General features: G+C 50.9%; 5 protein-coding genes across 5 annotated transcripts; 3 read left to right on the plus strand and 2 right to left on the minus strand.

The window, feature by feature from the left end:
- Positions 1–927: 927 nt before the first annotated feature.
- On the minus strand, positions 928–3,160 carry SCP_0411040 (Carboxypeptidase Y homolog A; the record flags this gene model as incomplete). Its single annotated transcript, XM_027757831.1, has 13 exons — positions 928–996; positions 1,054–1,212; positions 1,284–1,503; positions 1,559–1,600; positions 1,652–1,682; positions 1,737–1,854; positions 1,915–1,939; positions 1,999–2,089; positions 2,144–2,243; positions 2,299–2,409; positions 2,462–2,592; positions 2,659–2,807; positions 2,868–3,160. The coding sequence occupies 13 exons, from the start codon at positions 3,158–3,160 to the stop codon at positions 928–930; spliced, it is 1,539 nt and encodes a 512-aa protein (XP_027613632.1).
- Positions 3,161–4,289: 1,129 nt separating this feature from the next.
- SCP_0411050 (hypothetical protein) lies at positions 4,290–8,714 on the plus strand (the record flags this gene model as incomplete). The annotated part of the gene is made up of 7 exons (XM_027757832.1): positions 4,290–4,466; positions 4,558–4,748; positions 4,798–4,936; positions 5,000–5,077; positions 5,134–5,161; positions 5,213–6,804; positions 6,855–8,714. 7 exons carry the CDS (start codon positions 4,290–4,292, stop codon positions 8,712–8,714), a joined length of 4,065 nt encoding a protein of 1,354 aa, XP_027613633.1.
- A 3,225-nt stretch (positions 8,715–11,939) lies between these two features.
- SCP_0411060 (hypothetical protein) lies at positions 11,940–12,797 on the plus strand (the record flags this gene model as incomplete). The annotated part of the gene is made up of 3 exons (XM_027757833.1): positions 11,940–12,122; positions 12,173–12,481; positions 12,540–12,797. 3 exons carry the CDS (start codon positions 11,940–11,942, stop codon positions 12,795–12,797), a joined length of 750 nt encoding a protein of 249 aa, XP_027613634.1.
- An 882-nt stretch (positions 12,798–13,679) lies between these two features.
- SCP_0411070 (Histone acetyltransferase type B catalytic subunit) lies at positions 13,680–16,745 on the minus strand (the record flags this gene model as incomplete). The annotated part of the gene is made up of 10 exons (XM_027757834.1): positions 13,680–13,787; positions 13,847–13,963; positions 14,040–14,359; positions 14,434–14,477; positions 15,163–15,276; positions 15,337–15,458; positions 16,108–16,416; positions 16,464–16,514; positions 16,563–16,639; positions 16,685–16,745. The coding sequence occupies 10 exons, from the start codon at positions 16,743–16,745 to the stop codon at positions 13,680–13,682; spliced, it is 1,323 nt and encodes a 440-aa protein (XP_027613635.1).
- A 1,332-nt stretch (positions 16,746–18,077) lies between these two features.
- Positions 18,078–18,497, plus strand: SCP_0411080 (hypothetical protein; the record flags this gene model as incomplete). The annotated part of the gene is made up of 1 exon (XM_027757835.1): positions 18,078–18,497. The coding sequence occupies one exon, from the start codon at positions 18,078–18,080 to the stop codon at positions 18,495–18,497; it is 420 nt and encodes a 139-aa protein (XP_027613636.1).
- Between the last annotated feature and the right edge of the window lie 3,789 nt (positions 18,498–22,286).

Below are 22,286 nucleotides of genomic sequence, written 5' to 3' on the forward strand. Positions count from 1 at the left end.
TTGTTTCCTCGGCTTTCTGAGGGGCAGCTCCTCTTGGCCGACCACGATGCAGTCTATTTTGCTTTCACTGCCGTCGTGAGAGACAATGGGCCCTTCTGGGTTATGGACAAGGTTGAAAACGAATTAACCGTTTACGAAGGGAGAATCACTAGAAAAATCTTTCCAAACAGGCACAAGTGTAGACAGCGAAGGAAAGGCAGATGACTTTGCCGAAGATTCAGCCAAGCGACAGAAGACGCAAGGATCGAAGTCGGGTGCTCGCTCATCTCGCTCAAGAGCTACTGGAAGTTCGGATTTGAACACCTCTCAGCTGGGCTCGATCGAAGAAGGTCAGGACTCGGAGGACTGAACTCGGAATATTATGCTACCGTGATACGGTGCTATATACTATGATCGTAGCTCGCCACCGCCTTAAGCTAAGGATGACTTGGAAGGATATAAGTATGCACCTTCGCCGGTGGACTTCTCCCACTGTTGTTCCAAGGGTGGTACATGTGTGATCATCAATGATCAAACTATCCATAGAATAAGGCATTCATGCTTGAGAAGCCACCTTTGACGCACACAAGTATATCTTGTCAGGTCGGGGCGACGATGGCATCATGTAAATGTACGGCTGCGGTCGCAAGGATGGCTAAGCCAGTGTCGTCGCGACTAAGGAATGGCTGGGCTTCTGGCACCCTGACGTCGCGCGTAGTCAGCCATTTATCAGAACTGGAAAACTCTATCATGATATGTCGACTTGCCAATATGAACAGCAATACCTGAGCGGCTCAAATGCAACAACGCAAACGGAGTGGAAGACTAATGAACCTGCCATATTTTCCCCTCTGAAATTATCTGCTATCCTGCTGAATCTCGAACTTGCCTTCCTGACGGACGAAGCATGCTGCATCTTGCATGGCAGGAAATAGTTAGAATGCACCTCTACAGCTCCTCCCCGGCCAACCAACGATTGATCATTGCCAGCGACTCCTTCGGAACATCATACGGGACCTACCAAACAAAACACATCAGGGTAGTGTTTGAGCACCACTTTGAGAAGATGCTCACCATGTGTCCCGCATTATGGACAGTGGCAAAGGTGAACGGTCCGACGCTTTTCACCAAGCCAGCAACCTCGGAGTCGACATACCACTTCCTCTTCTCTGCAGCCGTATATGCCTCCTGTCCGGTCCACTCCATCGCAACTGTCATGCGCTCGTTGCCCACCTAAAACGCGTCACCCAGGTGCCACTGGCGATCAGCCGGGCACGATCCATCAAATTGGCTCAGTAACGCACCCAGTTGCAAATCCAGTCTCTTGTGCCGACGTAGAGCAGAGTACGTATACCGCGTTCGAGCAGCGCGGCGAGGTAGTACTGCGTCGGGAAGTGATAGTCTCCGGCTGAATTGAAGTCATCGTTTACGCGGTTGCTGCAGGCGCTGACATTGCCAGAGATTGCAGGATCTACACCTAAGATTGTCCGAATATCTGGTCTGTTAAGGTAGGCTTCAATAGCGCTGTGGAAGAGATAGAAGTCAGAAATGAGAGAATAAAGATGTCTGAAGGTGGTACTTTGTGACTGGATAGCACAATGTCTCTTCAATGTCTCCGTCACTGTGATATGACACATTAGGAGAAGTTGCAAGAATAGACAAGTGAACGAACCAAGGCTTGAGGATATCATACGGGTTATAGCCTGGTGGAAGGGTGTCTATCGGTTGTCTAAGTGTTTGGAAAAAGGATGACGTACGAGCAGAATTGAAAGGCTCCTCTATCTCGGCCCCGCAGAAGTCAACTGCTGCACGACAGTTCATCGCGTCATATGAATCCCTACAGGACTCCTTCAACCACCTCTCGCACCGGGGAAGCTGAGATCCAATTCAGCTGATAAACTACCAGTAGGACGAGTGCATCCAAATAATACTTACCGCCAATTTCTGCCGGACACACGAGCTAGAAACAAATGAGAACACGTAAAAATGGGCTGGGGAAACAGAGAAAGGGGTGTGGACCTGATCCCAATTTTGGGCGGCGCCGTAACACCCGTGCATTGCATGTCGTAGTAAGAAGGTAACATGGTTGTCACATCGGTGCAACCATTTCCTACGTGGAGAACCCTAGTGAGATTAGTCGGGTGATGCAGGCTTGTGTAACAACCTATCATTATAGAGGTCAAATTGATTGGGGTCATGCCAGCTTCGACGAGTTTCGCATTTTGGTCGTATACCTCGGACGCGAATACGGGTATGTAGCGGCCCTATGAAGTGATCATTGTCTGAGCATCACTCAATGAAATTCATAAGAATACCTACGCCGTACGACGATGAAGCCATATGGAAAGCATTCCCTTTGAACTTGGTGAAATGCTCAAAAAATATAGCTACGAACGCCGCAATATCCTTGGCAGCCTCTTCGGTCGTGCTCTAGCAGACACATCATCTGCTCTGTTCTTCAGCTTATATTAGATGCACTCACCACCGTTTCACCGTAATCGGCATACGAGAACCCGACACCGATGGGCTGGTCGACGAAGAATACACTTGCCTTCTCCGTCCATGAGTAAGGGTTATGGACCGTGCCATTGGGATTGGTGATCTTGCATGGACCTACACAAAAACCAGAATCAGACGTCAATATAGTGAGTGACAGAGAAGACTAGGAGCAAGACTGACCAAAATCCATGAATAGCCCGAGGGAGCCAGCACAGCCCGGACCGCCGCTCGTCCAAAATATGACATCATCATTGTCGGGATCGTTCTTGCTTTCAAAGAAAAAGAAGAACAGGTGTCGTGCCTCGATATCGAAGTATCCAGTGTAGGCTCTTCATTGAACATGCACGTAGTCATAATACTATAGGTGCTTGATGTTGGCGAAGACTCACTCGTCTCCATCGCATATATTGGCCTTCTTGATGCGCACGCTGTGATTCGGAAACGCCGGATGGCTCAGAGTAGTGAAGTGTGAGACGGACAGCAGGGTAGGATCCCCCACAGCGGAGAATGAGCCTGTATCGTAAGACTCGGCCGCGAGAGGGGTTCTCAGCTGGTTGCTGGGGTGAATCCTTGGAGGAGGCTGCACCGTGTTCAGTCGTGCGCGGAACGGATGCTGCACATTACCATGCACGACTGTGGCGCAGATCAACAGGCCCAGGACAGTCTTGAAGAGAGTAAACATAGTGGATCAAAATTGAGAGGCTTTGAGAATTCCCGGGCTTGCACCTCAAGCACGCACACGCGTACGAAGTTGTAGCGTTCTATTTCGCGCCTCCGAGTCCAGTGCCGCGATCATGGGGATAGATACAGTGCCATCAGCCAAGATATTCACATTCCCAGCAGTCACGGTGCACGGTATGTGACTCAATGCCAAACTCTGCATGCAGGCCGAGTCCGTTGTGCGCACGCGCCGCAGCCGGGCTGAGTGCACCGACTAGAGATCGATCGAGATTTATCTCCAGTAACACCCTGTGGCTGAGCCGAAATCCGTATTAAGTTGGTAGATATCTAGTGACCTTTGTTACGTTTCTAGGTAGTTTCTAGCACTATCCAAATTGTCTGGTACTGGTTGCTCGGATTATCAAATTGTCAGAAACACTACAGCATACGACGGTCGGCCTCAGATACTACTAGCCTTACAACTTGTCAGACATTCTTGGAGTTGGCGGCCCTGGTAGGGCTCGCGGCAGGTCACGGTGTTCAGTCGCAGGGCATGTTTCCTGTGAGTGAAGACGCAGTTGCCTACTGAGTGTTGACGGAGTCGTTCTTCCACGGTGTACGCCAGCAACTGTACGTTCTGTATATGATCATCAGCAGGTTACTAGATATTCATGTCCTCTCTGCACGGTCTTAGAATCCTCAACGAGTTCCCTGTTTCGATGCTGCTCTCCTGGAGCCCATCACTAAGCATTCACACGCTTTCCGATAGATGTTTCGCATGACACCTTCTCAGCTCTGTGACGCGCATGTAGCAGAGGTGCGCTTGCAGCACGCGAATGACCTAGTAGATTCTTAAGCCAGTCGCATTATTGCCTTTGTTCCTGGAGGATCTTAGGATGGAAGTGCTGCATTACCTCCAGGACAGATGGCACCCTGGGAGAATTCTGAACCATAAAGTACCTATGGCGCTGGCAGGGAACCGCTCAAAGGCGATCTGAATCCGAAGGCTTCGCCGATGCTATGCATTCTGACCAACACCGCTCTCGCGCTTGCCCCACTGGTGCTCGCCAGGTCCATACCGCCTTCCCGTTATCTCAGCATTTCTAACACTTGAGTAACGACTCTGCTCTTCACCGTGGTTTACCGCCAGGATGTCTTGCTTCTCTGTTCTATGCAGGAACGTTCACGCTCACGAAGAGCTGGTAGATGATGTTCTCAATGGCGTCCACCTCCTTCTTGACACAGCTGGCGATGCTCTATCGGCCGCACCAGTTGGCGGCTTGGACACTGCTGCCTCCGCACTCTCCACAATCATCGAGATGGTCATGGTGAGTGAAACCAGCCCGCACCTGATCTCGTTTCTCATTCACAGAGGTCGTGGCGTTTTGATTCTGCTGGACCACGTCTCCTTAACATTAGACAGCCAGGGGCAACGACCAAGCCGCAAAAGATCTAGCTAAGAGCATCAAGGCACTCGCAGATCTCATTGACAAGACGCATAAGCAGATCAGTGACCGAGTCGGGGCGACGAACGCAAGCGAGCGTAAATTCGTACGATCGAGATTCAAGTCGTCACTTGAATTGAACGAGCGGATTGAGAATCTGAATTCGTAAGTGCAATGCAATGTTTGTGCCGATTCTTACCTACGTTTTGCGCAGAAAGCTCGAAGATCTGAAGAGAGAAGCTGCGAAGATCTCGGAAGGTTCATTCTTTCTAAGGTGTCTCCGAGGAGATCGAAATGCAGGCATCCTGAGTGATTTGAAAGAGGGGATTGATACAGCCAGAAAAGATTTTGCAGTTCGTTGCTACTCACTCGCGGTTGTCATCACCCATTCATGGCTGATGACATGGTGTTTACAGTTCCAGGGCCAGGTGACAATCGAAGCGTTGATCAATGGGTTGGTGGAGAAGGTTGATGAGATTGTGGAGACAGTAGTGGTAAGCTGATGCCCCTGTAGCTGCTGACGAACATTCTGAGTATTAACAATACCCAGCGTCTAGAGATGGTCCAGCAGCTTAGCAGTAAGTAGCTTCAAATCAGTTACATTGTGTGGTTGTTTATGCTCTATATAGAAGATGATGAAACTCTGCAGCACTTGCCTCATCGTACTGATGCTCAATATCGGTCCTCTGCCAACGAATTCAAGAACGGTTATCTACCTGGAACGCGGACGGAACTACTCGACGAACTTGAAGGCTGGGCAAAGGGGACCAACCCTGACTTCTTGGATTTCTCCATCTACGTCCTCAGTGGAGCGGCAGGAACTGGCAAGTCTACCATTGCCTACGAATTCGCGAAGCGACTCGAGAATGAGAGGCGCCTCGGTGCATCTTTCTTCTTCGTGCGAGGCGTTGAGGGGTTAAATACTACGCGACTGGTGTTTCCCACAATCGCATACCAACTGGCAGTTTCGCAGCCTACCTTCTACCCTCTGGTTGTCAAGGCTGCTCGTGATCACCTAAAACGGGGAACCAAGCAACAAATGGACTTCGAGCTCGACGAGCTGATCATCAAGCCTCTTCAAGATGTCCCCGCAGATCACCCTCCTGTTGTGATTGTTATTGACGCCGTTGATGAATGCACGGAACTCGCTCAAGACCACGTTCCGCGCATGCTACATCTCATTCTGCAGCGAATACGCGAAGTCAAGTTCCCTCTTCGAGTGTTGATCACCACGCGGCCAGAGATGCATATCGAGGATGCATTCCAGTCGACGGAGTTTGCCAATGTTGCCAGGCCATTCAAGCTTAACGAGATCCCCCGCACTATAATCAATGCAGATATCACACACTACTTAATTGTGAACGTCAAAACCATTCGGAACAGTGACCGCCTACTGAAGGCACGTCCAAATATGATCCATGATCTGACAAAGAAATCAGAAGGCCTGTTCATATTTGCCACCACTGCAGTCAACTTTCTACGGGGGGACTACGAACATCTCGAGGAAAACTTGGACCTCTTGCTTGCTGAATCAACGGCCGATGGGGCGCCTGGCCTCACTACTCTGGACCAGCTATACCTAATTGTTCTTAAGAATGCATTCCCAGAATACGTTCTTGACCGGCCCGATGTCAAGACATGGATTCAACAGGTTTTGGGGTGTGTGGCATTACTGCAAGACCATCTCTCACCGAAAACTCTGACGTCACTCGTGAATGTCGGGATCAAGAGTATCCATTTCGTTCTTGCGCGTCTTGGGTCTGTCATCTGTCTTAACGAAGAAGATGACCCCGACGACCACATCCGTCCCCTGCACGCTAGCTTTCCGCAATTCCTTGTCGACAAGCAGCGATGCAAGGACACTAGTTTCTACATTGATCCCGTCAGCCACCACGGTCATCTGGCTTCAGCGTGCCTAACTATTCTGATTGCAAAGGGAGTCCTGCGGAGGAATATCTGTCGGTTGTCGGTTCCTAGTACTTTCAAGGATAGCATCGGCGACCTCCACGAGCGCGTCAAAGCCCACATCCCTCTACATGTACAGTACGCATGCGTCCACTGGGCGACACATCTCTCCAGTGCCGATCATTCGCCCGGATTGCATGAACTGCTGAAGACATTTTGTTCAGACAAATTAATCGTTTGGTTGGAGGCATTGAGCATGATGGATCGGCTCGATATCGCAGTCCAGGCGCTGCTTAGTGTCCGCACTTGGTACCAGGTGAGTTCAGAGTGGGATGAAGGACCATTTCTGACGCATGTCCATTTTAGTCAACCTCGGATGCAGATACTCTGAACCTTCTCAGTGATGGGTATAGATTTGTGCTGGAGTATTTCATCCCCATCAACCGGTGTCCCGAGCACATTTACATCTCGGCCTTACCCATGACACCTTCCTCCCTGCTGTTCGATCAATATTCGTTACCTGGCAGTGAAACAGCAGTCAGCCTTGTGACTGCGCGGGATCCACAGTGGGGGTCCTGTCTGCGTGTGGTTGAAGGGCACTCAGGTCGCGTCGGAGCTGCGAAGTTCTCTCCCAATGGTCGCTGGGTTGTATCATGTTGTTGGGATCGCACAGTGCGAACGTGGGACGCTGCCTCTGGGACCCCAATGAACATCATGCGCAGTCACAACAACAATGTGAATGACGTCGACTATTCGCCCAACAACCAGTACATAGTTTCCGGTTCTGATGACACGACCCTACGCATATGGAATGCCGCAACAGGGGCACCACTGCACAAGTTGCGTGCTAAACACGGCAACGTGTTCGCTGTGGAGTATTCGCCCGATGGTAACAACATCATATCAGGATCGTATAACAACGCTCTCCATCTCTGGGATGCCCAGCGCGGGAAGAAACTAGACGTCGTTGAAGACGAAACAAATTGCATTAATTCCGTCAGCTTCTCCCGTGATGGCTCTATGGTCGTGACAGCTTCCAGTGATAACATAGTCCGTGCATGGGTCGTAGAGGACCTTTATATGCTGAAGAAGTTTGTAGGTCATACAGACCAGGCGAAGGGAGCGGCATTTTTCCCGGACGGACGCAAGGTGGTGTCAGGCGCAAGCGACAAAACAGTGCGCATCTGGGATATGGACTCGGAGAAGTGTCTTCAAACTCTTGAAGGTCATGATGGACGCGTCTTCTGTGTCACCATCTCGTTTCAAGGTGACCGAATTGCCTCAGGCTCTGTGGACAACACGATCTGTCTATGGGATGCCCAGACCGGAGAATTCCTGTACCATCTGCGCGATCATACAAGCTGGGTCCTCTCGGTCTCTTTCTCGCAGGACGGAAATCGGCTAGTATCGGCATCCGACGACCAAACAGTTCGCATCTGGGATCTCACCATCGCAGATTGTGGAGCAAGCTCTGTCGGTCACGATGCCACCGTTACTTGCATTGTATTCTCGAATGATGGAACGCGCGTTGCATCAAGCTCTGAGGATGCCACCATTATTGTCTGGGATGCAGCGACCGGCCAAGAAGTACGCACACTGGAAGGACATACTGAACGTATCCAGAGCATCGCCTTCTCACCCGACGGTAGCCGTATCGTCTCCGGAGGTTGGGACAATGTTGTTCGTGTTTGGGACGTTGAGAGCGGACAGTCGGTGATGTCCTTAAAGGGCCACAAGAAAGGTGTTGAGGCCGTGGCATACTCTCCCGACGGCACGCTATTTGCATCGGGGGCGAATAATTTGGAGCCGAGCATCCGATTGTGGAATGCATCTGACGGTACACTCCACAAAAAGATCAAAATCGATTTCAAGAAGGCACCGATTGACATGGTCAGCAAGCTCGAATTCTCGCCTGACAGTACCAAGATTTACACAAAGACGATAAACGGGCTGACTTATATATGGAGTTGTTCAACTGGAGAGATCCTGAATTACGCTGCCAATGACTGGGGCGCAGGCGTTGGCGGGGAGCGTAGGAAATTTGCGGAAGAGGATGGATGGCTCATCTTGAAAGAGTCGGGACAGAAGTTGTGTTGGCTTGCAGGCTCCAAACGGGCTCATACGGAGGATGCATCTGCGTGCCATGGAACCCACTATGCTGCAGGAGGGGGCTCCGGGCGTTTCACTCTTCTGGATCTGTCAGAGCTTGTTGATGCACTGCACTGATTGGTATATGTACAAATGTGACTTACCAGTATGCTCCGTAGTCAATATCTCATTCCGTGTAACCACTGCATGTATGGCATAGGATGAAAGATGAGAAAAGACACGCCATGGTAAGGCCACCACGACGACCTGCCAATCAAGATATGTACTATCCTGTTCATGGATGGCAGAACGCTCTCGGATGTAATAGCAATCGTCATAATTTGTACGCACTAATAAACATCCAGGGTAGATTCCCAAGTGGTAGAGCAGCACAGATAGATGGAATGAGGAAACCGGCGCATTAATGGTGAAAGCACAATCAAATTGTCATATTCATGCATGTTCAACGTTCAATATTAGGGTGAGTCCGGTGAAGGAGGCTGAAAATTGGACAGGAACGATATCAGGGAGTCTCACTGGTATGTATTCATGGCAGAGATTTTGCTCTGAAAAGTTGACTCCGCCAGAGTTGACTTGTCAGATGAAAATCTCGGTGAAGCCATGGATGGTGCATCAGGAAAAACCTCCCAGCGCAATTGCGAAGAATTATATGATAATTGTGGATAATTCATGAGAATGAAAAAATTTGGAGTGCATTGTGAGGAAAGTCACTTAATTTCTCAACTTCAATGACATCAGGAAAAACCACCCAGCACAATTGTGAAGAAATGTATGATAATTGTGGATAATTCACAAGAACGAGAAAATTTGAAGTGCATCGTGCACTGAGGAAAGTCACTCAATATCTCGACTTCAATGATAATCTGATTTGAAAACCTCATAATTACATGTAAATTGTATGCTAATCAGAAACTCTACTGGGATCTTGGAAAACAGTTCCTCCAGAACACTCTTGAAGAGAGTCATCAGCTGAACCAGTGCTTACCATGATCACACAGCAAAAGCAGAAACAGCACCGGCTCGACACTCAGCAAAGATGGCTGTAAATGCAGCAGCCGGTTCGAAGCGATCCGAATGGTGTATTAGATGTTGCCGATGTGTCCAACTGAGCAGCATGGGTAAGAACGCGAGGCAGGCGAGAATGCGGGACAGCAGATGCAAGGTGTACAAAGACGTGAGGCGAGAGAGGTGGAGGAGGCAAGATGCAAGGGCGAGATGACATGTGGAGGCTGGACAGATGCAGTCAGCGAGGCAGGTAAGGTGGGGAGATGCCAGGCAAGGCAGGAGATATGAGCTGCGAGATAAGTGCGGGATATGGGGTATAGGTGATCAACCAGTGACGATGCAACTTGCAAGGGTGAGTTGAAGTCATCGCCCAGGAATTGCTAAGTCCAACGGCACGTGATGACGTTGATTGGACCAAACAAGAGCAAGCACTGGTTCACTGCAGCGTCCGTCTTCTCTGCTTCATATTCACGTCTTTGTTGACCCGCAACACTTATTCTATGGTACGTGCTTTCTCTGTCACCCCTCACGGATGCATTTAACAAAGCTGATATTGGCACGCAATGCTAGGCATAGTATTGTGTAGTAGCACAAGGGCAACACTCGAGGCGCGTCACTACGTTCTATGTGCCTCGCTGAAAGACTAACTCGGTTACTAGTAAAATGAAAATGCAGGGCATCTATGGATGCTCCGACTCCGGCCCCCCTCAACACATCAAATTTAGTCGGACACTGGAGTCGACCCGCACCACCCCATAAACCCCCGCAGCGGTTACCACCCCCTTGCGTACAATGACCCCGAGCCGTCATCTGCGCACGAACAATCCACACCAGGAATATATGACCTCGAAGCCGTTGACTATGACTACGCACACCCGCCCCCTGGCTCCCCTCCTGGTCCATCAGATCGTGCACTGCCAAATGAGTACGGCAATTCCAATGATCTCGTCTCTGCCGGTACAGATGATGCACGGAGAAGGGGCGGCTGGCTCAGGAGGTCCGCGGCTGCAATTTTGCCGAGCTATTATGTCGAGAGGTTCGAGCTTTCCCCGCATGCACCCGCTGGTACGATCGGAGGGGGCACCTCCAACGACCGTGTGTTTGTGAACGTGACTGCGAAACCCTCACGGCCTCTTAGGATACGGGATGGTATGCTGGCGATTTTTCTCCCTTATTTGCCCAGGCGGTATGCAAGTGCCCTTTCGATGACTAACATATCTCTTTAAGTATTATACTTTGTACTGTCTAATAACATGCTCATTTTCCTACTGTATTATTGAGTAAATGAGGCCTGATTCGTTGTCACAACATGTATAATAGCAAGAATTGAAGAGAAAACCCTGTAACAAATGTGTGTAATGTTAAGAAATGTTGAGAATTAATAAGTGAAATCGGCAGGGGCCGTCTATTTCGTGTAATTCTCAACAATCTTGATAATCGCTGGAACACGTAGAATCTCGACTATTCTTGACAATTAACATATAATTTTGACCAATTTGCGCGGGAGGTTTTCCCTGATGTGATCCTGCACTCTTTGCATCAGGATGTGGGTGATTTCAGCGACAAGGGGCTGAAGAGAAGCGCACCGTATGGCAACAAACACCGCAAGCGTATCAGGATTGAGGTGGAGGTGATTCCGAAATGCAGTCTAAGGCTGTGGTAGAAAGGTGGCGCCGTAGGGTACAAGGGTCACGTACAGGCTGAGCCATAAGGTATTACTGTTGGATACATCCTTTTTAATTCCTGGAACCAACCTAAGACCGGTATTTTCTGACCGTGTTCGCTGCAAACTGGGCGTTAGCTAGTACCCCGACTGTCACTGCGCTTTGACTCGGAGCTTCCCTAACTGTGATTGCTGTCATGCTCAGCATTTTCATCTCTCCAAGATTGCAAACTGGATTTCGTATATTCTCCATGCTTTGTCTGACACCAGAAATAAGCCATGCCAGTGATTGTCTACTTCGTGGCGCACACGTTGTTCCTGCGAAGCTTGGGTCGCGGAAGCGTGGATCAGATTCAGAACTGTTGCTTGGACCAACACATGCAACAATTGGGAGAGGACAGGCACACCGCACAGCCATTGTTGCACCACTCACGAGTACATAAAGTCCACGACAACAGTCGTCAAAGCGAGATTTCCTTGTTCGGGCGCCACACGTCTATATAAACCTGCTGCGATACTGCGATATTCGAAAACTCCCTTCTGCACACACCAATACTTGTCTGGTTTTTGTGAAATGGATCATCAGGTACGTCGTGGCCATTCTGTATGAGGTATCTAAATGACGGACATGCCCATTGAAACCTTGCCGGCCCATTGACGTTGCTGGTCAGGAGATGAACAGGGTCGCGTCGGACCGGTCCACAAGGAGGAATGCGCTTGGTAGAATTGCAAACACCCTGCCTCGCCAGATCTACACCGCCGGAGAGCAAGAATTTCTGAAAGAACTTGCAGAGAAGGAGTACACTCAACAGAGTACCGCCGATTCGTTCCGTGGGGATATCCAGGTTTACGACGTGGTGCGTTGTCGTCCTGAAAATTGTCGTGATCTCTGTTAAGACCCGCGCAGCTTCATTCCACCTGCTTCCCCGTGGTGCTTTTGTCACTGGAGAACGTCATCATACCTTTCGAAGACATTTCCGCGCGCGACAAGCTCGAGGACGACGCTGTCAGCATGGCTCCTGGCGGGCGCGGCTCCGTGTATACGGCATCACGCAAACTGCTGGAACTCTCTAAGACGGATAAGTTCTATCTGTTCGTCCGAACGGATGCTACGCGAGCGGACGGGGACAAAGAAATAAGATACATTGGCGTGTACACTGCAAAAAACCCAGAGATAAGGCTTAGCCAGGAGGGGTGGCAGAACCTGTCCGACAAGGTGCGTGTATCTTCTCACACATAACTACATGTGGTATTGGAAGCTTACGGTGACACAGGAGAAGGAAAGTGTCGTCAAATTCCACCTGGCTGAAGCTCAAACAGAGTCCCAGCATTCTGCGGGTGTGGCCACCGAGACATCTATCCTAGAAGGGTATCACCGAGGGTCGTTACAACTGTCTTTGTTCCTCTTTGAAGGCGACACTTTCAATGGTTGGACTCTGGGCAAAAATGAGTGGAAATCCCTTAAGCGAAAGCATCCTTTGAATAAGTCTCCTGACAGTGGCTGCAATCCAGTGGAATGTTGTTTGATGTGAATACTCTGCATGTTGATACTTTGTTTTGCTTGTGGATATGTCGTACAAAGAAGAATATCAACTATGTTGTTAATTCTAATTCCGTCAACACCTTCGAACCTTGAGCTTTGCGAGGAGACCATAGAGGCGCCGGCAGTGCGCGCGGCGAAACCGCGCAGGTATTTTCGGGCATCCACGACAGGACCTAGGCATGGTACAAGACGGAATTCATCGCAGCGTCTCCGAGGAGGAATATTGTTCAAGAACTTGAAGGTGTCTTACTATATATGGAAGGTGTCGTCGTTCGCAATCATTGAGGACGTTCTTCCATCCGATAACCCATAACAAACGTCGCAACCCACGCCTCAGTAACGATGCCGCAAAACGCAGGCCAATCCAGGATATCGATAGCTAGCGGGCCGCCCAAGACAGACTAGGACTTCCAAGTTTCCGCCCAACAGTGCCAACACCGACGCAGTTCTAAGCATCTACATGTTCTCAGTGCGGCGCGCAAGCTACACAGTGCACACTGAATCACAAAAGAGAGACTAGAGGTCTGAAAATTCGCTACAGATATAAGAGACGAAAGCGTAAGTCGTCGTAGTCACAACGTGCACGCACACCGAGCCGAGCCGAGCCGAGTCGAGTCGCCATGTATGTGTGGTCAGGTAACGGAACGGGAGAGGGAGACGATCCATGTGCATATGCATGGGGCATGGTTACACACAAACAACATGAGAAGACGAGAGAGACGAGAGAGACAAGCAGCCAGGATTGAGAGGAACGAGGATCAGTCCGGAGTCCTGCCTGCTCACGCAGATCTACCACAACAAGAGCTGAAGCGGAAGGATGCCAGGCGGAACAGAACGAGCGGCAGAAACCAGCGCGGGGCGGAGAGCACTGCTACTTGGGCACGAGCGCGAGGATACGCACGTAGTCCGCGCGCACGCTCTGAAACGTCTCCTCCAGCTTGAGCTGCCGCTCCTTCTTGTCGAGCTGCACGAGCGAGTCCTATCAGTCCCACACCCGGCATCAGCACCGAAACACCTCACAGACGAAAGTCCACGCACGTAATTGAAGCGGTACAACCTTTCCTTCACCTGCAGCCTGTACGCGCGCGCGGCACGCTGATCAGACGGGTCCAGGTGCTTCAACATCAGCATCTCGATGAGCCGATAAAACTGGCGCTGCAAAAAAAGCCCCCGTCATCAATCAGCACGCTATCACCTCTTCCAGACGCAACACCGCAAACCGCAAACGCACCGACGCGATCTTTAGCTCGGTCCGCCTCTTCTCCACCCACGCCTTGTCCGCAGGTGGGCCCAAGCGACCCTTCTTCGCCGCCCTAAGCCCCACGGGCACGCCCGCGCCCCGTCTCCTGCCAACACGCCCGCCGCCGCCGCCCCCGTTGCTCGCCGCGCCCTCGCCGAGCGCCTCCCGCATGAAGCGCTCGTCCGCGAGCAGCATCTTCAGGTCGTTCCGGTCCCGCAGGTCCTCGAACGCCTCCGCGGGATCCTCCACCGTCAACTCCGCGATCGACGGCGTCGCGAGCACGTATTGGTATATCGCCATGTAGAGCGCGGCTGCAGGACGGGGGAAGAAGGGGAGTAGTTCAGTTGGGGCTCAGGGCGAAAGGTATCACGGGGATAAAACGCACAGCCATGTCCCTCTTGCTGGTATGGCGGCAGGATCACGAATTGGCTGCAGATTGGGGAAAGAATTGTCAATATCGCCCAAGTCATTATGATGAATACAGCACTGAGAGAGCGCCCAAAGATGAAGAACAAGCCAATCAGGCCAGTAACCTGAAAAGGCCTGGCGCCCCAGTAAGACACGCCGAAGTGTACGAAGCCAGTCGGCACGACACGAAGTCATCCTGAAATAGCGGGAAAAGCACAACGAACGTACACCATCATTTTCCTCTAGAGCCAGAAGACCGGGCACGCCTGCACTCCGATCTTGTCTTTCAGCAGGGCTGAAGCGAACCACAGGTAGGGATACAACCTAGCAAGACGCCCCCACAGAGGTCGCACAACCATTGCATAATCGCGGCAACTCCGCCACGAAACGCCAGACGCGATCCCGATGCAGCTAAATCGTTACCAAAAGAGCGGGCATCCAAGAGACACACCCCGCAGTAGGGTAGAGGGAGACGCAAGCACCAAGCAGCGAGTCAGGACTCACTAAGCTGCACTCCAAGACGAGCATTCTTCGCTAGGAGTGCGCGCGCTTGAATCACGCATAGCACGCCCGCAAGTTGTTACACGATATCAGGAGATAGCAGGAGGAACACCAAGCATTCTCAGAGTACAGCGAAAGCATCAAGCATCGATGATCCAGCACCACAACCGCAAAAGCCAAAAAAAAAAACAATGACAAAACTCACCTAAGGCGCATGCGCACCCGCTCCGGAAAACAATAAAACGGGTACAGCGTCGAGTACCCCACAAAATGGTACGTAGCGATCTCCGGCGCATGGCGGCGCTTCCGCTTCTCGAACCTGCCCGCCCGTTCACATCTCAGTCTCGCATCGAGGAAGACGGAAGAAGGGGAAACGCACAGCACGACAAACTCCCAAAGTTCCTCCTCCTCGCTGATTAACGAACCGCCCTCGATGTAGAGCAGGATGAAGAGCTGCATCCGCCGGTGGTACTCGCGGAACCCCGGGGTCTGCCATGTGCACTGCAGGAGTAAAAAGACATCAGTTAGCGGGCATGCGTGCGGAAGCGAAGACGTTATTTATTCGCGGGGATGGCGTCCGCAGGAGATGCTGTGGGCTGGCCGCGCCATTTGGACGCGAACCCCGGTGGAACGGACGCCGCAAGAGCGCACGCGAATGGGGACAATACCGAAGACGGTGCGATAGATGTGCGCAGAACAAAACTACTTCCACCACGCGACACCGCAACGAGAACGCAGCAGAGCCGACGTCGGGGAGGAGCACACAAAGCTCTTACACCCAAAATACACACGAGCCCCGAAGCAATAGCCGCAACGACAACGTCCAAATCGGAGACGGGGGCGCACGACTGCAAAATCCAGTCTCTCCACAATGCCGCGAGGCCAAAGCACGCGGGCACGGTGGCACGGACGGGACGAGCGGGCCGACACGCTCGCGGGACACCAGAAACGCGAGGCAACAGAAGGCTGCATGCGGACGCGGGGAAGCGGGGCAAGGCACGACCCAATTTCGCGGTTTTGCGCGCCACAGCGCCGTACGCCGGTACCGGCCAACGCAGGGGCCGAGATGCGAGACAACGGCTGCATGACGCTGCACAAGGCCGCAAACGAAGGAGAACACAGAGAGAGAAAAGGTCAGAGCGTGACGTACATGATATACCTCGAAATCGACCGTCTCTTCGTCCTCCGGGGACAAGACTTGGGGGATAACGATATGCTTGCCCTTGCGGCTGAGGGTGCTGGCCGGGCGCGTGTAGGTCAAGATGCGCGTGCCGAGCGGGGAGAAGGCGGTAGCGTCTGCTTCGACGCGCTTCTTGAACTCGTCCTCGTCGGTGTAATACCCTGCGGGGATGAACTTGGCGACGGTGCCCTCTATGTCGTCGACGGCGCTCGAGGAGGGGAGCTTGGCTGTGTAAGAGAGGTGGAAGTACTGCTCGAGGGAGCCGGACGCGAATTTGAGCTGTGCCGGGGTTAGCGAGGAGGAAAGCGGGGTGCGGGGAGACGCACGTCGATCTTGGGGTCGCGGTAGCCGTACAGCTTTTCCTCCTCGCCGAATAACTGCGGGCGGGTGAGCGAGCGTTGGGTGGCAATTGATAAGAGACGCACTGGATAAGTAAACGTCGGGTGGAAGCCCTCGTAGGCCTCTCTGGCGGTGAGGCTCGCGCGGTCATCCTGTGCACGGACTGCTCGGGGTGAGTAGGTGGACTGCGACGTAGCGGGTAGCTCACCGAGGGAGAGGCGGAAAGCCTCGTTTGCGTCAGTGGACCAGTCGCTGGGAGAGTGGGCCATGGTGAGTGTAATGTCCAAGAGCTGTTTGTTCCTGCTCCCATTCCACCGACACCTCCCAGCGAGATCTCGCCCCGATCTCGGCGCGTCCGCTCTGGACCCACGGCCCAGGCTCCCGTCATTTCCGTTAATAGCCCCTTCTCGGAGATCTCCGAGAGCTCGCCCAACGCGTCACACCGCGTCCCGATATGGAGTCACTCGCGTGTTCTCCTTCTTCCCGCCACCGCCACTTCCCGCGCCCAATCCCCGCTCCAACAGCCCGCCATTCAACGCAGGACGTACAGACACGTCCTGCGTCGTGCAGCTCGCATCAGAACACGTCTGGACAACATCCGACACCGACGGGCCCAACAAAGCCCGAGGACACGACGCTGACGTTCAGCGTACGGCATCCGGGGGAGCGCCCGCCAATGTGGCAGCTCGAGCCCCGCGGCGCAGGTCTCGCGCGAGAGCTTATCAGTTCGAGCTGCTGCTGGCTGCATCCTGCTCGTGTACGTCCCCTGTCAAGCCAGCCGACGCACGCCCTTCCTACGTGTTCGCCTTTCGTGAGCCCTCTATCCGAGCTTACAGCGCCCACTCACCGTGCACCGTTTCTCAGAGCTCGACCCCATCTCCATCTCTCTCCTTACAAGCTCCGTAACGAGCTTAGGCTCTGCTCACTGGGTATCAGAAGTACAGCAAGAAGGGCAGCTGCGCACACCAGATCGTCGGTGCTTCGCTCTCGCGAATGAGAAGGACGAGAAAGATCGCTGCACACACGGCCACCGTCACAGGGCCGAACCTGACTCACCGTCCTTCGCGCGCGAAGGCCCGAAGACGAGAAGACGAGTAGCAGCCACTTGGAACGTGCAGGACCCCTGATAATTCTCATAAAGGCTACCTCCGACAGTTTTGGGGACTTTTTCTCAATCCTCTCCATTTTGGCTGGTTTGGTCCGGCCGAAGAGTTCTCCACCAATCACAGGTCTTCTGGTGCTGCGCGGCGCGTTGCTTTTCTGCATGTTTTGGGGTCATTTGGACACTGATCTTTGGACTCTCCACCGCTTCTGCAGCGCACCTCTTCACCCTTACGAGCCCTCCCCCCTTCGGTGGTCCGCCCAGGATCAGGCCGTGGTTTTCACGAAGTTGTTTGCCAACTTTGGTCCGGACGCATCGGTAGTCTTTATGAGGACGATCAGGGGTCCTGGCTCTCATCGCAGCGACCTCGACCTTAACCCCGAGCGCGGCATCATAACACGAGGCTAGCTAGTATGTAAGTACTACGTCCCATCGCTCGGCCGCTCCCGCGCTCTCTAAGCCCAAGCTACCCTCCACGACGATATCCTGAGGCCTGAGCATGTGCGACAGCATCAACCCTGTGCCCACTAACCCCGAATCCTATCCTACATCTGCTCTCTCGTCTGCCCAATCAACATTTGGGCTCTCGCCCGCGGGAGGCATCTGGCTGTCAAATCCATGGCATGGCTCTTCCAGGGTACGAGCCGCTTCGACGCATCTCCCTTCGAATCAACGGATGCCGGAAGTGCGAAGGTGGACGAGAGCGCGGATCCCTGCGTTTCCCCTTCGGGACGCCAGGCCCATCGGAGGTATCGCACTCGGCGAGATCAACCCTCTGATGAGCCGAGTGCGCCAGTTCGGCGGTGTCAGCGCTCGGAACATCTCCGAGTACCTAGTCCCTCTTATCTCGCTCCCTCCCTCTCTTTCATCAACCCCATCCACACCAGTCCATCGCCGTTCAGTCTCCTCGACCCGCTGATACATCCACCATCCCTCCAGAACATCGCCGACCAGAACGCCAACCAGCATGCGCTGCCCAGTGACCCCCAAGATTCCGCATGTTGCCGCTGGCTCACGGTCTCGCAGTGCCACCCTCGCACACATGTCTTCATTGAAGCATGGCTCCAAGGAGGGCAGGTGTGTTCACGAGGTGAACTGCTGGTCCGTGAGCTCGCGCGCAGTCAGAGCGGCGGTCGGGTCATTGTCCTCTTGCGTGTACTTCTTCGTTACCGTCATTTATTCATATTCAGACTCACAGATCACTGTCGATGGATGATGGACTGGAGACGAGGCCTCTGAGGGGAGTGTCCCGGTGCTTGATAAGGCACTCTTCTCGTGCGCATGACCAATCTTCGACATCCTTGTTTGCGGATGTCGAAGAGTGGATGTGAGCATCGGAGTGGTGTCTTGTGAGCATTTGCTCATTCATCCAACGTGTTGCAATGAACAACACTATTTTCAATGCCAAGTATGAGCCATATGTGAGCATTTGTTGTTTTCTTTTCATACCCTTGCCTGGATGTATGTATTCCTGGCATGTGGTGTCATTGTGGAAGCATGCTTCTAAGCAGGGCAGGTGTGTTTGTGGATTATACTGTGAGACCTGGTGCTCATGCAGTATCTAGTTCATGCAGATTAAGCAGTGTTAAGGTCATTACCTTCTCTCGTATATTCTTCTTTCACTACCATCATGTGTTCACATCTCATCTTGATTTGCAGATCACTGTCAATGATTGATGGGCTAGAGAAGAGGCTGTAAGCATGCTGCTTATATCACATGTTTGTACATGTTATTATATGGGCAACTTCGCCTCTGTTAGTGTTACTGTGGCTCAGCTTGTAGCCATCTTATGAGGGCGAGTTGAGGTGTGGACTGGTTGGATTGAGATCAACAAATGTAGATTTAAACTGCCTCAAATGTTGAGTAGGATCAGTTCAGTTCAATGTTAGTTTGGACTTGCCAGCTGGGTTAGATGAGTTAGCTTTGATGCGACTTGTGTCATTGACTTATCTCTTCTTCGTCTTTAACTCTTGTTTTTTTCAAGCTATTCATAGAGTGCACTTAAGCTTTTTTTAAAGTACACTTATACACTACTCAGAGTGCATTTAGGTTTTATTTGGAGTCTCTTAATACATTGATGAGATTGTATTTTCATTGTAAGCAGGAAAGGTGGAGTACGAGCTGAGGTGCAGGGAAGGAGAAGAGTCTATTTCAGAGGTATGAGGTGAGTAGCCTGATAACATAGAAAATCTCTGTAGTTGCAATGATCACTGAAAACATGTCAGAGTAAAATCGCACTGCTTTAAGGAGAACTCTGAAATGCAGAAACACAAGACTGCCCAGAAATGCACAAATGCAAGACTGCCCAAAGATGCTTTAACTGGATGAGATGAGAATGTGAATGAGGCTTTTGCAAGCCTACCTTCCAGGATGGTGGGTTCTACTTTGACCTCTTTCCTCACCATCATACTTAAACTGGTCCTGACCTTTTCTGCCCTCCTGATACTGCCCACATCTGCTTAATAATTGCTTCACTGAATCACTGCCCATCATGCCATATCTTGCCATCCTGTCTGCTCATGCTCCTACTCAATCTGAGGAGTTGTCCATCATCAGGCCCGCCTGAGTGCTGATATGCTCCCAGACCTTCTAGCCTCTGAAAATGCATTTTTCAGCGATCATTCAGACCTCACTACTCTATGCCTTAGTCTCTGAGATGCATCTGACCCTTTCACAACATTCTGCAAACTTTTCTGACTTCATGTGACTCCATTCGACTTCGCTCAATTCCTTGCAACTTTTCATCGAGATTTGACATCCTTTCATCACTCATACACCACTCTTGCATCTCCCTACTGTCAGATACCACTTACCCATTGTCCTTTGGTCTCATCTGATGCGTCCTGGCCAATTTTCTTATAAGTCTGTACCTTTCTGACATTGCACTATCTCTCTGGATGTCACACTGACTCGCTAGTTCATTGCACTGACTTATCAGTGTCGCTTGATGGTTGCACCCCCTTGTTTTGCAAATCTCATCCCCTTTATTATTCAACCTTTCTCTTCAAGACTCCTACCTTCGTGCTGGACTGGAGATGCCATTAAAATGTTCCATGTGGTTTAGGACAAGTAGCATATGTTTTCTTTCAATTTTCCTCTACTTTACCATCCTTCTCCATTGCTAACATATAACATTCACCTCTCCACTCACTTTATCTATTTTCCCATTGGTCCTAGACCATTGCGACTCTTTCCAAAGTCAGGATCTAACTGACATTTCACAACTTTTGCATTTTCTCTCCCTTTGTCCCTCTTTATAAATACCTGCTGTATCTACATCAATTATCATTGAAGACCAGTAGGGAGGAGTTCCTCTTAGCTTCACATCACTGAGAAACTGTGTTTACTGTGATAGCGACTTCAAACTGTGATATACCCCACTGCAACACTGTGACACTGTGACACTGTGACATAGTGAGACTGCGACACTGTGATATAGTGAGACAGTAATACTTTGAGACTGCATACTGCATTTAGAAACTGTGACTGTGACTGCAATAGTGAACTGTGACACTGTGATAGTGACATAGTGATATAGCGATATACCACCTGAGAAACTGCATTTACTGTGATAGCAACTTCAAACTGTGACATACCCCACTGTGTCACTATAATATAGTGAGACTACAATACTCTGAGACTGCATATTGTGTTTAGAAACTGCGACTGTAACTGTAATAGTGAACATTGTGATAGTGACATAGTGATATAGCGATATACCACCTACGTTAGTCTTACTCTGACTTTTGCATTAAACTAACTGCAAATTCATCGAGATGGTGAATACTGTGTTTCTCTATAGTGTTCTACCTCTACAGATAGTTCCCTTCACCTTTGCAATTAGTTTATCTTTGCCTATGAGTTTGGTGATTGTGTTGTGACTTTAGCTTTCCACTCTACGACTTTTGTGACTTTATTGTAGATTGTCAATTGACTTTGCATTTATATTGTGAGCCCTTGTTCTTTTACAGGTTGCATCCCCCTTAGGCTTTAGTTGAGATTCTGGGACCTACTTGCATTATTTTACAGTTGTGATGCTCTTCCCTCATACACAGATCGCTCTTCTTATTTGTTTTTAGTTGAGTTTAGGTGTTTGTGTCGAGTGTGCACTTATTAGTGCCTAATAAGCACCCACCCACCTTAGAGGCATATCTTCCATCCTGAACTCAATTGCCCATTTATGGACATCAGCATCATCCTTTATAAATACACTCTTACAGAAGCTTTTCTTCGCATTGAGGTCTTTATTAAGCCCTTTAATCTGATCCTGTAGAAAGCATGGGCAGTTCAGATACATGCCCTGCTGGTGGGCCTCCTGTGAGTACATTTTCCTTCATTATTTGATCCTTACAAATCTCTCAGGTATTTATGATTCAGGCCCAGTCTGAAGTGGCGAGTGTGGGGATTATCCTACCTCTTCTGTGTGATATCCCTGTCCTTGCCCAAGTGGAAATACATCTTGCAACAGCTCACACTATGAAAGGTGATTATTGAATGATCTCTCAGATTACTGACCACCTTTTTGCTGTTATTCCTCATAGTTTAACTGCCCACCTTTTATATGATGACCCTGCTGTTTGTGAGGACTTTGGTTTGGGGCACCCACCAGATGGTTTTTCTGACAGTGGTGTGCAATTGTTCTATCCCTATCCTCCTGAAATTGCATTCCTTATTTTTATTGCTCTCAGAAATGTTGCACCTTCAGGT

The sequence above is a fragment of the Sparassis crispa genome, assembly GCF_003851025.1.
Source record: "Sparassis crispa DNA, contig_000003F, whole genome shotgun sequence".
Classification (NCBI taxonomy): Eukaryota; Fungi; Basidiomycota; class Agaricomycetes; order Polyporales; family Sparassidaceae; genus Sparassis; species Sparassis crispa.